This window comes from Leucoraja erinacea, chromosome 13 (assembly GCF_028641065.1).
Source record: "Leucoraja erinacea ecotype New England chromosome 13, Leri_hhj_1, whole genome shotgun sequence".
Taxonomy (NCBI): Eukaryota; Metazoa; Chordata; class Chondrichthyes; order Rajiformes; family Rajidae; genus Leucoraja; species Leucoraja erinaceus.
The window spans coordinates 17,753,452-17,767,932 of record NC_073389.1 but is presented as its reverse complement, the minus strand read 5'-3'; the positions used below and the strand labels follow the sequence as shown (position 1 = coordinate 17,767,932).

At 42.3% G+C, this 14,481-nt stretch overlaps 1 protein-coding gene across 1 annotated transcript in view; it reads left to right on the top strand.

The window, feature by feature from the left end:
- Window positions 1–14,481, top strand: part of pola1 (polymerase (DNA directed), alpha 1) — a gene marked incomplete at its 5' end in the record, with an annotated part of 231,094 nt that overhangs the window by 35,570 nt on the left and 181,043 nt on the right. Inside the window, 4 exon segments of the mRNA XM_055645304.1 lie at window positions 1,229–1,345; window positions 4,231–4,406; window positions 7,174–7,303; window positions 9,553–9,672. Coding sequence (XP_055501279.1) covers window positions 1,229–1,345; window positions 4,231–4,406; window positions 7,174–7,303; window positions 9,553–9,672 — 543 coding nt within the window.

Genomic DNA, 14,481 nt, shown 5'->3' with positions numbered 1-14,481 from the left:
AACTTTGGTTAATATAATTGTAAATGACTTTTTAAAAACACACTGCCTGAATAACTCGGAGGGTCAGGCAACATCTATGGAGGGCATGGATAGGCAACAATATTTGACATTAGTTATTACTAGGCCATGTGCCATTAGTTATTACTAGGCCATTGACAGCTATTAAGGATGTAAAACTCTTAATTTTAAAAGATCGCCAATTTAAAAACGTGCAAGTAAACTAAATTTAAAAGAAGTTGCTCCATATCCGTGCAGCTATTCTTCTTTATTGACATTTGTGGAGCTGCTCCAACAGACCCATAAGCAAAAATGGAAAAATAAATTCCATGAACTGGGAATCTAAAATAAAAAGAGACAATACTGGAAACACTCAGCATGACGGGCTGCATCTGTGTGTAAAGAAACACAATTCATCAGAACTGGGAAGGAAATAAAAGACGTTCATTAAGTTGGTTGGAGGACAGAAGATTGTTGTTAGGCTTTTAACCACATGGAGACATCCCCTCCTCCACTCTCCATGCAGCTTAACAAGCTTCTTCTGTCTCTCATGGACATAAAGTGCTGGAGTAAGTAAATTAGTCAATATCTCTGGAGAAAAAGGATGGGTCTTCTTCTTGTGTCAGGCATGCACAGCTTAAAGTTGTGGGGCAACTTGTTCTATTTGATTGTACACGCCAGGTTGATTGCATTCGTCTAAACAGGGCGGACCACGTGAAGGTTGCAATCTCCCACCCCAAAGAATAGGTGATGTTTCGGGACCCTTTTCAGTCTGAAGAAGGGTCCTGCCCCGAAATGTCACCATCTTTTCTCTCCGGAGATGCTGCCTGACCCACTGAGTTACTCCAGCACTTTGTGTCTATCTATCTTTGGTATAAACCAGCATCTGCAGTTCTTTGTTTCCATATTTCCTCTGTCTCTTCCTCAGTTCAGAACTTAAACGTTGACCCTGTTTTTTTTTTTTTTCCAATTTACGTGGCCTGACCAGCTGAGTATTTACAGCATTTTCTGTTTTTATTTCAGACCACACATAAGCATTGAGGAATTGCAGATAATTGCACTCCACCGCTTCACTCTGAAGTGCCCTGGAGTACAGACTTCTGTGTTTGAGTGGGAGGTCAAATCTTATGACACTTCAGCAGCAAACTGCCAGCATTTCTTTGGAAAATCTTGGTTATTGGCTTGTTGTTGAACGAATATTATTATTTAATCTCTGTGTCCTTACTTTCAGGGCCATGATATTTATGGATTTGATCTTGATGTCCTGCTACAAAGAATTAATGCCTGCAAAGTTCCTCACTGGTCAAAGATTGGTCGCTTGAGGAGATCTGCTATGCCTAAACTTGGGGTAAGGCATCTCTGGCTTTCTCAGAATGAGAAATTTACAATCTGCCAGAGAGCGTCAATAAAATAAATGAAGTTATAGTTATGTTTTATACAGCAATGTGCACAAGTAATGGAAGTAGATTGCCGCATATATTGGTAAAAATGCTTTTAACCCAGTGTCATTATGCACTTGATATATGCTAACTGACTAAATAATGGAATGCCATTACCACTCTAATGGAAACCCACACAATATGTGACCTGGGAATGCTAAGTATTATCCCACATGCAAAGTGAAGGAGAAAACACTTGTCATCATAGCTACATTTAAAAAACATAAATTAGCAATCTGTACAATGACACCCTTAATGCTAAATTGTGAGAATAAGTATTGCTAATGTTATAAAAATTGTTCAGTGGGGCTTGGTGTGATGTTCTTGCAGTAACCTTTAAAATGCTGGGCTTTTTTTTTTGTTAATTTCTGTTACTGGAGAGGATTTACTACCTTAATAAAGGTGTCCACATCATTGTGATATTACTATTCATTAAATTGGATGCTTTTAAATCATTCATTGGAATTCCTTTTTGTTTATCAGACGAATTAATCAAACTAATTTACGTTGTAATAGTGAGGGGCTAGATTATTCTTGAAGCTGGGAGGACAGCACTGAAGCGCAGCTGGGAAGAGCTGCTGCCTCACAGCGCCAGAGACCGAGGTTCAGCCCTGACCTCGGGTGCTGTCTGTGTGGAGTTTGCATGTTCTCCCCCAGCCCACGTGGGTTTCCGGGTGCTGCAGTTTCCCCTTGCATTACAAAGGCGTGCGAGTTTGTAGATGAATTGGCTTCTGTAAATTGGTTTCCACATTTCAAAGATGTGCAGGTATGTAGGTTAATTGGCCACTGTAAAATATGTTCCCCGGCGTGCAAGGGGTGGATGAGAAAGTGGAATAATATAACCCTAGTGTGAACATTTGATCGATGATCTGCCTGGACTCGCATCGGCCTGCAACATCTCTAAACTAAACTCTGCATCTCCTCATTCAGCTGCTTCCAAAGTGAATTGTAGGAGGGTGCATTTTAATGTCGTCTCTCTAATTATTGTGGTTGTAATATTTGGGTTATGGTCATTTAGTAGTTAGCTTACTGAGCTTAGTCTGAGTTCAGGACCATTGAAACAGTTTGAATCCCACCATGGGAGCTAGATAATTTAAATTTAAGCAATATTTTTTTTTTTTTTTTTTTTAAAAAGATGAGTATTAACATGAGTTATCAAAGATAAATTATTTGGTTTATTAAAATGCTTGAGGGAAGGCAAGCTGCCATTGTTACCCAATCTGAGTCTGGAGTCCAATTGACTCTTAACTGCTTTGTAAAGTTTAGGAATGGACAATAAAAGCTTTAACCTCTTCATTAATTTCTCAAGAAGGAACCGAGCTTCTGTTTGCAGGTGATCCCACATCATGCCAAATTACTTAAAATAGACAGCATTGAAACCAGCCATAGGGGGTGTTCCAACTTCCACGCAGACGTTCTTAGCTTTACAGCAGAAATTCCTTGTCCATTCCTTGTCCCTTTTCTTGCATACTAATTTAGTTTCTTTTTGAAAGGCAATTAGCTATTTGTTGCAACTGCTGCCCTCTGGGGATGAGTTATACATTTCAACCACTGAGTGAAGACACTTCCTTTCATTTCCCTTTATTGTATTTATGCTCTCTAGATTTTGATTCTCTCACAAATAAAAACAATCTTCCAACGCTCCCTTTACACACTGTCTTATAAAGACTTCCTGAACCTCATTTAAGTCTCTTTTTTGCTAAAGATAGGAGACCAAATCTCATCACTCTTTCATGATAGCTGTAATCACCTCAGATTTAGGACTGACCTGGTGAAACGCTTTATGCTGCTTCCTCCAGCACTTCTATGTTCGTATTATAGTCTTGTGCAGTCTAATAAAGTGTCATTGAATTATTATATTTGGTATTCTTGTGCAGCCAAAGTTTGGGTCTTTACATAGCTTAATTTAACATAGTTTAACATAACTGACTTCAAGGTATATGTAATTCTAAAGTAACAAAGTTATGTTGTACTACGTTAAATTAAGTTATGACAATAAAGTGGGTGCATAATTGTCATGTTCTATTGTTTGGCCAACGTCCAATGTTGCCCTTCACGATTGTCTTGCCTTTGTCCTCAACTCCCTTGGCTGTTCTGAACAATTCACTGAGGTGTAGGTGATGTCAAACTACATAATGTCCTACTTTTGTCCATATAACTGACCTCAGTGGTACATTCCCTGTGTCCCCGTGTATTAAGTTGCATTTTTCTTTAATGTTGACCACAGTGGTCAGGAAGGCTGGCTGTATAAAGTCACATTAAATGTGTCAGCACCTGTAGTAAAGATTGAACCCAGGTCTCTGGTGCTGTGAGGCAGCATCTCTACCGCTACGCCACTGAACATCCCATTTAATTTAGTTTAGAGATACAACACGGAAGCGGCCCCTTCAGCCCACCGAGTCCGCACCGACCAGCAATCCCTGCACATTAACACTATCCTACGCACACCAGGGACAATTTACACTTATACCAAGTAAATTAACCGACAAACCTGTACGTCTTTAGAGTGTGGGAGGAAACTGAAGATCTCGGAGAAAACCTACGCGGTCACGGGGTGAAGGTACAAATTCTGTATAGACAGCACCCTACGTCGGGATGGAATCTGGGCCTCAGGCGTTGCCCGCGCTGTAAGGCAGCAACTCTACCACTGCGCCACCGAGCCTCCTCTTGTTGATGCAACACAGCAGAAAAATACCAACCTACATATTAATTGGCTCTGATCATCCGCGCTTCCCCTTTTGCAGATGTGATCTTTCTCTCAATTATTTAACTTATCATCGCTTTCTTATTGAAGGGCCGTGGAGGGTTTGCAGAGAAGAATGCAGCTTGCGGCAGGCTGATATGTGACGTTGAAATTTCCGCTAAAGAGTTGATCCGGTGCAAGAGCTACAGTTTAACTGAACTTGTCCACCAGATCCTCAAAACAGAGAGGGATGTTATTCCAGCTGAAAATATTCGACATTTTTACAGGTGAGCGACAGTTGTAGGTTTTCTCACAGCTTTTTTTAAATCAGATTAGTTTATTCTGATATGACAGGATACAATGAACTTCCTTGTTTGCATGAAGCTCACAGAGTGAACTGTACACAGTAATGGTAGGTGCAACAATAAATACAATAACAAATATAAGACTGTGGAATGGTGCAAGGTTGGTAATGCAATCTGGAGTAGTGCAAAAAAATGTAATATGTGCTAATATGTAATGATGAAGAGACCAAATCAAAGAGTTCTGAGTAAGAGTATTTTTTTGTTTGCAATTGAAATTATAATGTTATTCTACAAATCTTCATGTAATTGAGTCAAGGGCAGAAGGGAAAGTGCTGGAGCTCAGGCTGTTCAACGTTATATTAGATTTCAACTCTTTAGATTTATGATTGAAAGCTTTCTTCAATCCATAGTGATTAGATAATAGAACATAGAACAGTACAGGAACAGGCCCTTCAGCCCACAATGTTTGTGTCAAACATGAGGCCAAGTTAAACTGATCTCATCTGCCTGTACATGATCCATACCCCGCTATTCCCTGCACTTCCACGTGTTTATCTAAAAGCCTCTTAAACGCCACTGTCATATCCACTTCCACCACCACCCCTGACAAAGTGTTCCAGGCCCCCACTACTCTCTTTTTTTAAACTTGCTCCGTGCATCCGCATTAATATTTGCCCCTCTCACCTTACAGCTATGTTGGACTTTCCACCCTGGGGAAAAAAGTTCTGACTTGTCTACCCTAGCTATGCCTCTCATAATTTGATATACTTCCATCACGTCTCCCCTCAATCTCCAATTCCTTTCTGTAATGACGTCAGATCTATTGCTTGTGAGCACGTCAATGATTTTCTCTCTCCTGCATGGCGTGATGGCAAATGTCACGTGATTGTAACTGGTGACCAAATTAGTGGACAACATTTCCCACACTGTCTGACTTGCAGCTCATGATGATGATGACATAGGGAGGGAGGACCCGAACTCCACGTAGTTTACAGTTCTAGCTCGCAATGCATCTCGTCCTTTTCAGTGAAGCTGACAGCGGGAACATTCCAATAAGTTCATTTATTTTTTTTTTTTTATTTTTTTATTTTATTTATTCCGAACAAGTAAAGGCATTAAAGACATTAATAGTAACAAAATCGAAATTATCAATCAATTGGACATGGCAATCAATATTTACAAGCAATGAAAAGAACAAAAAGCAAATTTCCAATGTCCAACTCTGTGTCTGTACAAGCTCGAAAAGGAGTGAGAAGAAGAATAACTTATTAAATCTCACCCCTTTTCCCCAACACTTCTACCATATTTAAAAATCAATTAATTAATAATAATAATACTACCCCAGGCAATTTCCCATAATACCTACAGACATATATATATATATACATACAACTATTATACACATGCAAACTTCATATATGAAGTAACCAAACATAAGTAAACAATTGCATAACTGATTGCTTCAACAACATTTTTGTGCAGAGAATGCAACTGTCTGTGACGAGAGAGTTAGATTTAGCTCTTAGGGCTAAAGGAATCAAGGGATATGGGGAGAAAAGCAGGAAGGGGGTAATGATTTTGGATGATCGGCCATGGCCATATTGAATGGCGGTGCTGGCTCGAAGGTACTCCTGCACCTATTTTCAATGTTTCTATGTAAACCGATGGAAACCACCCTGATGGGATATGATTTAGAATTGTAGGATAAAGCCTAATATATTTCATCAAGCTTGTTAAAGTAATAGAGGCAGATAGCAAGGTCTCAAGCACTGTCCCACTGAGTACAAGCACCCATTTACAATAGTTCTGCACTTATCCCATTTTATTCTCTCCCACATCCCGACCAACTCTTCCCATATTCCGCGATTCATTTCCACACATGTGACCATTCACTAATTAATTTATCATTCTAATTGTCCTTGAGGTATCTGCAGAATCTGGAAATTCCATGCAATCACATGGCAAGCATGCAGGGTTTAGAGCGGCACAGCGGTAGAGAATTGCTGCCTTATAGCGCGAGAGACCCAGGTTAAATCCTGATCTCGGTTGCTGTCTGTATGGAGTTTGTACGTTCTCCATGTGACTGGGTTTCCTGCGGGTGCTTCGATTTCTGCCCACACTCCTTGTGTGAAGGATAGACTGGTGTACGGATGATCGCTGGTCGGCATGGACTCAGTTGGCCGAAGGGCCTGTTTCTACGCTGTCTCTAAAACCAAAACTATCCACACAAACAGGGCCTGAATGGGATTCCAGAGTGTGGAGGCAGTGCAGGTCCTCCACCAATTTTTGGCTACCTTTGGTTCCAGACTCTTGCCCTATTATCTGTTTTTTCCGGGCTAGCAGAGGTCACTGCCTTGGGGGACCGAGATACTGGTCTGCAAAGTTGGCCTCGGATGTCAGACGTGGAAACGGATCTGCTGGCTCTGGCTGTGCCGGAGTTCCAGAGCCCCTGCCGCAGGGGGAAAATTCGATCAGCCGTGTAAGTCCCGACGTGGTAGAGATTGGCCGCCTCACCCGGCCGAGACGTCACATTGTCGAGGGGATTTCCGGGGGGGTGGGGGGTTTAAAGTGCGCTCATGTAATTTTGTTTGGGTTAAAGGAGGCACTGGATCAACAGTTGCTGGGAAATTGGTTGGTGGACCTGTACCTTGCATTGAGGTTGTTGCAGGAAATTAATGTGGTAGCCAGTGTTGCCTGTGTCTGCTGCTGTGTTGTGATGGATTTTTCATTTCAACTTCTGTTCTACTAGTGACTCTCCAGGACTCGTGCGCCTGCTTGAGAATACCTGGATGGATACAAAATACATCCTGCAGATCATGTGTGAACTCAACGTGCTTCCTTTAGCTCTGCAAATAACCAGCATCGCTGGAAATGTCATGGTAATGTAATTTTCACGAATTACGGTGTTCAGGTCCTGCCAGCGTTGTCAATCTGACGATTGTGGAGTTTTACATTTAAAAGTCAGTGTTTAATTGTTTCAAGTTGAAATATCAAAACCGTTGTCTAAGTTACGCAGGTATTAAAAATGTACCAAACAGCATAGCAGTTTCATGCAAGTTTCTTTGAAAAATCTCAATGTTTTTGGCTTTAGTGCAACATTTGTAAACTGATCTGTGAATTTTATCTATTCATGAAGTTCTACCAGGTGGCATGTAAAGTTTACCAGTTGCATGTGTACTTGGCTGCGCTGATGAAAATATGGAGCAGGTTCCCTGTATTGAAGGAACTTGCTCTTACTAGATTAACAAGTAGCCAGTCATTGTTTGGTTCACAATGACAAGTTCACTTATTGGCTGCTTGGTACTAGAGCAGTCAAGAGTGTTTTATTGTCATATGTTATAGATAGAACAATGAAAGTCTTACTTGCAGCAGCGCAACAGAATATGTAAACATAGTACACTGTAAACTATATAATAAACGAGGAAAAAAAGTTAAATGTGTGTAGGTATATAAAACACGCGCACACGCACACATACAAAAAAACAAACAACATTGCAATAATAGTCTGTGTAGTTCGGAGCATATTTGAGGTTGTATTGTTTAATAGCCTAATGTTTGTAGGGAAGAAGCTGTTCCCAAACCTGGAATTTTGAAATTAATTGAGTTTTTTTTCTTTAATACTAACGTATCGTTATCAAACCGTGCTGCAAGTTGCAACACATTCATTTTATTGCCCAAAAAAAAAAAATCCCCTCAAGTCTATATAGTTCAGAACATATTTGGAGGTGGTTGTGTTTCTCAGGTTCATGATGGTTCGAAGGAAGAAGCTGCTCGTGAGCCGAGACTTTACAGTTTTCAAGCTCCTCTACCACTTTCCCGGTGGCAGGAATGAAATGAGAGTGTTGGCAGGGTGGTCTCTGATGCTGGCTGCCTTTTTGAGGCAGCGACTCCCATAGATCCTTTTGATGGTGAGGAGGTCAGTACCCATGATGGAGTGTGTGAATGTAGGTGGTAGGTTAGGGCCGTGTGGTGACAGCAGGACATGAAATGTGGCATGGAAACAGGGAGTAGAATTGAGTAGGTCAGGAGGCTCTAATCTCTTTATCTCCATGTCGCCTTTCATCAAAGTGTTTTCCTTGCTGCCACCACATTGCCCATTCCCACCAATTACATTCCCGGCCCTCAACTTTGCTTTTTAATCTCCAGCAGGGAAGGTGGAAGGCATTTCTGCAGCTGAAGAGAGATTCTTGAAAGTAAAGCCATTCAGAGGAAGGCAACAAGTGAGGGCGTTCAGTCTGAGGAAGGGTCCGGACCCGAAAAGTTACCCAATCTTTCTCTCCAGAGATGCTGTCTGTCCTGAGTTATTCCAGCTTTTTGTGTCTATCTTAAGTGAGGACTTTTGTGGTTCTGGGGAAGGTCAGTCCCCCAAGATGTTGATGTAGAGAAGTTTTTGAAGATATGGCCTCTGCAAAATATGAAGGTGCTCTTTAAAGATAAAAGAGTGTGATGGTTGTGGAGAAAGGGACTTGTGCTGAGATCAGAATGAGGAAGAAGTAAAGACCTTGAAGGGCCTGTCCCACTGTACGAGGTAATTCAAGAGTTCTCCCGAGTTTCCTCTGATTCGAATTACGGTAATAGCCATTCGTAGATACTCGGGGCTCCCATGGGCATTTTACACGGTGCTGAAAAAACTTCACGAGTTACCGAGTTTCCCATGTACCTGCCATTAGCATTTCGAGCCGCGACGAGACATCCACGAGCTCCGATGTAATTGCTAAGTACATTCTACGTACTTACCACAAGTTTGATTTTTTTTAAACTCGGGAGAGCTCTTGAATTACCCCGTACAGTGGGACAGGCCCTTTAAATTTGGAAAACTTTCCATGATCTGCGAGGAAGATTTACTCATGTATTATACGTTTATACAAGAACATTCTGCGTGGCTTTATTCATTAGGAAGCGATGTGCTGCTTTATGTCATTTTTGAGGATGTTACCGAATCTTGATGGGAAATGAGGCATACAAAACGCTCTTTAATATCACTAATAAATGACACATTTCCTTCTTGGAGATTTGTAATTCTGCAGATGTTGCTGACAAAACTTAAAAAAAAATGTGTTACTTTGGTAAATATAGGATATGTGCAAGACTTGTATTACAATGTATAAACTTAATTTATTTCTCTTAGTCACGAACACTGATGGGGGGCCGTGCTGAGAGAAATGAATATTTGCTGCTGCACGCTTTCCACGAGAACAACTACATTGTGCCTGATAAACCTTCTTTCAAAAAGCACGTGCAGGAACATGTGAGTATTCCAGCAGTCATATCAATACTTCCTCTCTTCTTACTATGTTTACTTGATTAAGCTGCTGAGATTTGCCCACAAGAACCTATTGCCATTTAAAGATGTCGAACACCATTCCATGAGTTTGTTGAGTGTTTTTATCATTATTTATTCATGGCTATGGGCATCGCTGGTAAGGCCCATAACTAATGCAAGCTAAGGACAGTACAGTGTAGCAGCAGTGGAGTTGCTCCCCTTGCAGCGACAGAGACCTGGGTTCGATCCTGACCACGGGTGTTGTTTGTGTGAAGTATGTATGTTCTCCCTGTGACTGCCTGGGTTTTCGCCAGGTGCTTTGGTTTCTTCCTACATCCCTAGATATGCAGGTTTGTCAGTGAATTAGCTTCTGTAAATTGTCCCGTGTGTGGCCAAAGGGTCCGTTTCCACTTTTATCTCAAACAAAAAAAAGGACCTTTTATCTCACAGATTCAAGATTTTGGGAAAGACATGCTGGATGAACAGTGATGTATTGTCAGGATTGGATGGGATGCGACTTAGAAGGGTATTATTTGTGTTGGTATCCCCATGCAGCTGCTACCTGGATTATTTAAGTGATTGAGGTTGCAGATCCTGTGAGGAGTCCTTTGTGCAGCATGTAAATGGTACATTGTGGCGGTACCTGGTGGCTAGCCACGGGTAGCGAACCCTCGGCTCAGGAGGGAGCATCTCAGAGTGGGAGGCGTTGGGTCATGGTCCGATCCGGGGTATTTAAGGTTGGTTCACGCCCGGTCACGAGGTTGGAGTTGGAAGCAGCACAGTAGTAGGCACCCCTCGGTCATGACTGCCCATGGGTGATGCATCCTGGATGGATGCAAGCCTGGGCGATGTCATATGGAGGACAGACTGTTGCCCATGCAGCATGTCCCCCCTCTCCACGTCACTGATCGATCCAAAGGAACAGCAGGGCCGTTACAGTTTGGCACCAGCGCCGTCGCAAGAGCTGCCAGAGTGCGGTTGTAGACAACGTCAAACTGCCTTAGGGGCTCCGACTCTGGATTTTCCTGAGGTTTACTCCTGCAGCCTTTTCCATGACTGGATATGTCCACAAGGCAGTGGAGGTTTTAAATCAGAATTTTCCTAGATGGACTGCCTTCCTAGGCAGTAATAAACACCATTTTAGTTCACACAACTTGTTTTCGCCTCCTTCTTGGCTGGGCTCCTGGAGTCCCCGCTACACTGGTGACCCCGACGAGCAGGAGTGGAATCCTGGAGAAAGTTCACGTAAAAATGTACAGCGCTCAACCCGCCGCGGCCGCTTACGAGGCCGAGCTCAACGCGGCCGGGCTGAAACTGCCTACCTTTTTGGGCCTTACAGCCGGGGTTTTGGTTTCATCAGGTGGAATCCAAGTTCCACGTCCACGGCGTAACGTTTGACGAGTCCCGGTACCATTACGTGGTAAGGGCTCTCGATCAGAAAATGGCTGGTCGGGTCGTGCCGTACCTCGATAAGTACACAGGCCTCAAGGAGCTGCTGCTGCTCTGGATCTACAGGCCAAGCAGCATGGAGCGGGCGGCAAAATTCCTCAACATGGGCGGGCTCGACGACCGGAAGCCCTCGGCCCTCATGAGCAAGATGCTCACGCTCATGGGCGACCACCTGTCTTCTATTTGAATTCACTTACCTGCAGCAGTTGTCACACGACATCCGCCGGCAGCTCGCAGGGGAGAGCTTTAAAGACCCGCTCAGACTAACGGCGTGCGCCGACGTGATGTGGCTATCCGACCTGATGCGATGGAATCGCTGGAGTCGCTGGACCGCATCGATTCAACGCCCTGGAAGGCCCAGCGACCCAGGACCACGCCCACAAGAGGGCGACGCCCACAAGCCACAGACCAGACAGGTGGCACAGGAGAGAAGGATGTGGTGCTTTTACCACCAACGCTGGGGGGCCCCGCCAATGCTGCCAACCACATGCGTTCCTGGGAAACTCCAGAGCGGCGCGGTGGGCGGTGAAATCCATTGTTTGTACGCATGGGACCGGCGCTCGGGACGTAGGTTCCTGAAGGACACTGGAGGTTAGTGTTTTGCCTCCTCCTGGAGCGGACATGCGGGCCGATAAACGGGGACCCCTCTTGACTGCGGCGAACGGGAGTCCCATCCGCACCTAAGGCATCCGTACTATCCCCATTATATAGGGTGAGTACCATTTCATCTGGCCTTTTGTCATTGAAAAATGAGCATCTGAGAAATTAATGGGGTTACTGTGGCACAGCTGGAAGAGCTGCTGCCATGTTGAGCCAGAGACTTTGTTGAATGCTGTCATGGTGGAGCTCGTACGTTCTCCCCGTGACTACGTGGGTTTCCTGTGGATGCTCCGATCCAAGGACATCGAGTTTGTAGGTTAATTGGCCCTCTGCCCGAGTGTGTAGAGAGTGGATGAGAAAGTGGGATAATATAAAACTAGTGTGATCCAGCGTACACTAGATCGATGGGCCTCTTTTTCATGCTGTGCCTCTACACTAAACTAAAAGCTGACTAATCCCCAATAGGACGGGGCTCTGGCGATGGTGAATGCATTGTCAATTACCTTCCATAATATTACAATTCAACCTGTTCCCAAGGCAACAAATGTGACCTTGTTGTTTAAGAAAGGATGGGGTGAGGAAGCAGGGCACTGTAGAGTAATTAAAGTAACTTCAGTATCGGGGAAATTCTGGAATCTATTGGGGAAGTGGTAAAATTTATGGAAAATAATAATAGGATCGGACAGAGTTAGTAAATATTTGTGAAAGGGGCATCATGTTTGACACTTCTGTTTAATATTTTAGAGAGTGTAAATAGTAGCAAGACCAGGGTTGACCAGTGTATTTGAATGTTCAGAAAATATTCAACATTGTGTAGCAATGTTACAAAATTTTGAGATTTAAAAAATCAAGTCTGCAATTTATCCCATCAGATAAAGCATAACAATAAGTTTAATTTGACACCTAATTCACTTTCATATCTCAAGTAATAAAAAAGTTATGGCCATTTTCATACTCAGAAATTAGCATCTTGTTCCCTATTGATTTTCTATGGACATAACAAAAAAGCTGTGATCGAGGACAGTCAAAAGCCCATAACCTTCTTAATAATTAAGAGAGCTGAATGAAATTTTCAGTTATCATAGATTGAACCATTCTGAAACAAATATAAAATAATCTTACTTGGAGGACCTGAAATTAAAGCATATAATTAATTAGTTACCCAATTGTAGCTAATTTCAAACTTCAATTACTAGATCTAAACATCTATCAATTTCTTAATAAATGATTAACATTTTTAAATAGCCTAAGTGTCCAAATAATATTCATAAATAATTCACAATAAAACATGATTTTTAAATCTCATTTACATCAATTTATAGGCCAAATGGATGGAATTTAGTGTTCAATTGCTGTAAATTAAAGTCAATTTAAATCCGCTTTCTAGTGGGTTCCTGTGAACGCGCTGGTTTAGAACGTTCACATTGCGCTGGATTTGTGCCCTCAAATGCCCAGAAAAATACTGCAGGATATAAAGAGCCCAAAATGAACTATTCGCTATAGAAAACTTTATATACAGGGTTCTTAAGAAGCCCCTTTTAATGTAAAAATAAGGTACATACCTTTAATTGTTTGCTTTATAAAACCCTGGGGCTGCGAGAGGTTGTGGGTTGAGAGAGTGATTTTTAAACTACTATAACTATTATACAAGGCCATAAAAACTAATAATACCTTTTGCGACGGGTCTTCCAGCGATTTTCCGTTAATGATGTACTAGGCTGAACATTTTCGATTGCAACAGCCTAGTAAAAATCGCGTTTTAAACCCGCCCCCTCTAAACAGCGCCAAAATCGCACACACGGGGTGGGGCAGATACTCAGACACGATTCAGGTAGGTTTTGTAACATACCTACATTGTGCTACACAAGATTATTAAACAAAATTATAGACCATGGTTTTTTATGTTATGGACAGGATGTGGATTGTGGTTTGATGAACGAATAGAAAGAAACAGTGGGTACACAGTGGCCCCAATAATGTTTGGGATAAAGACCCATCATTTATTTATTTGCCTCTGTACTCCACAATTTGAGATTTGTAATAGAAAAAACAACGTGGTTAAAGTGCACATTTAACGACTTTTCATTTTATTAAAGGGTATTTTTTTTATACATTTTGGTTTCACCATGTAGAAATTATAGCTGTTTAGACATAGTTCTCCCCCTTCCCCATTTCAGGGCACTATAATGTTTGGGACCCATGACTTCACAGGCATTTGTAATTGCTCAGGTGTGTTTAAATGCCTCCTTAATGCAGGTACAAGAGAGCTCTCAGCACCAAGTCTTTCCTCCAGTCTTTCCATCACCTTTGGAGACTTTTATTGCTGTTTACCAACATGAGGACCAAAGTTGTGCCAATGGAAGTCAAAAGCCATTATGAGACTGAAAAATAACAATAAAACTGTTAGAGACATCAGCCAAACCATAGGCTTATCAAAATCAACTGTTTGGAACATCATTAAGAAGAAAGAGAGCACTGGTGAGTTTACTTATCGCAAAGGGCCTGGCAGACCAAGGAAGACCTCCACAGCTGATGACAGAAAAATTCTGTCTATAATAAAGAAAAATCCCCAAACAGCTGTCCGACAGATCAGAAACGCTTCAAGAGTCCGGTGTGGATTTGTCAATGACCACTGTCCACAGAAGACTTCATGAACAGAAATACAGAGGCTACACTGCAAGATGCAAACCACTGGTTAGCTGCAAAAATAGGATGGCCAGGTTACAGTTTGCCAAAAAGTACTTA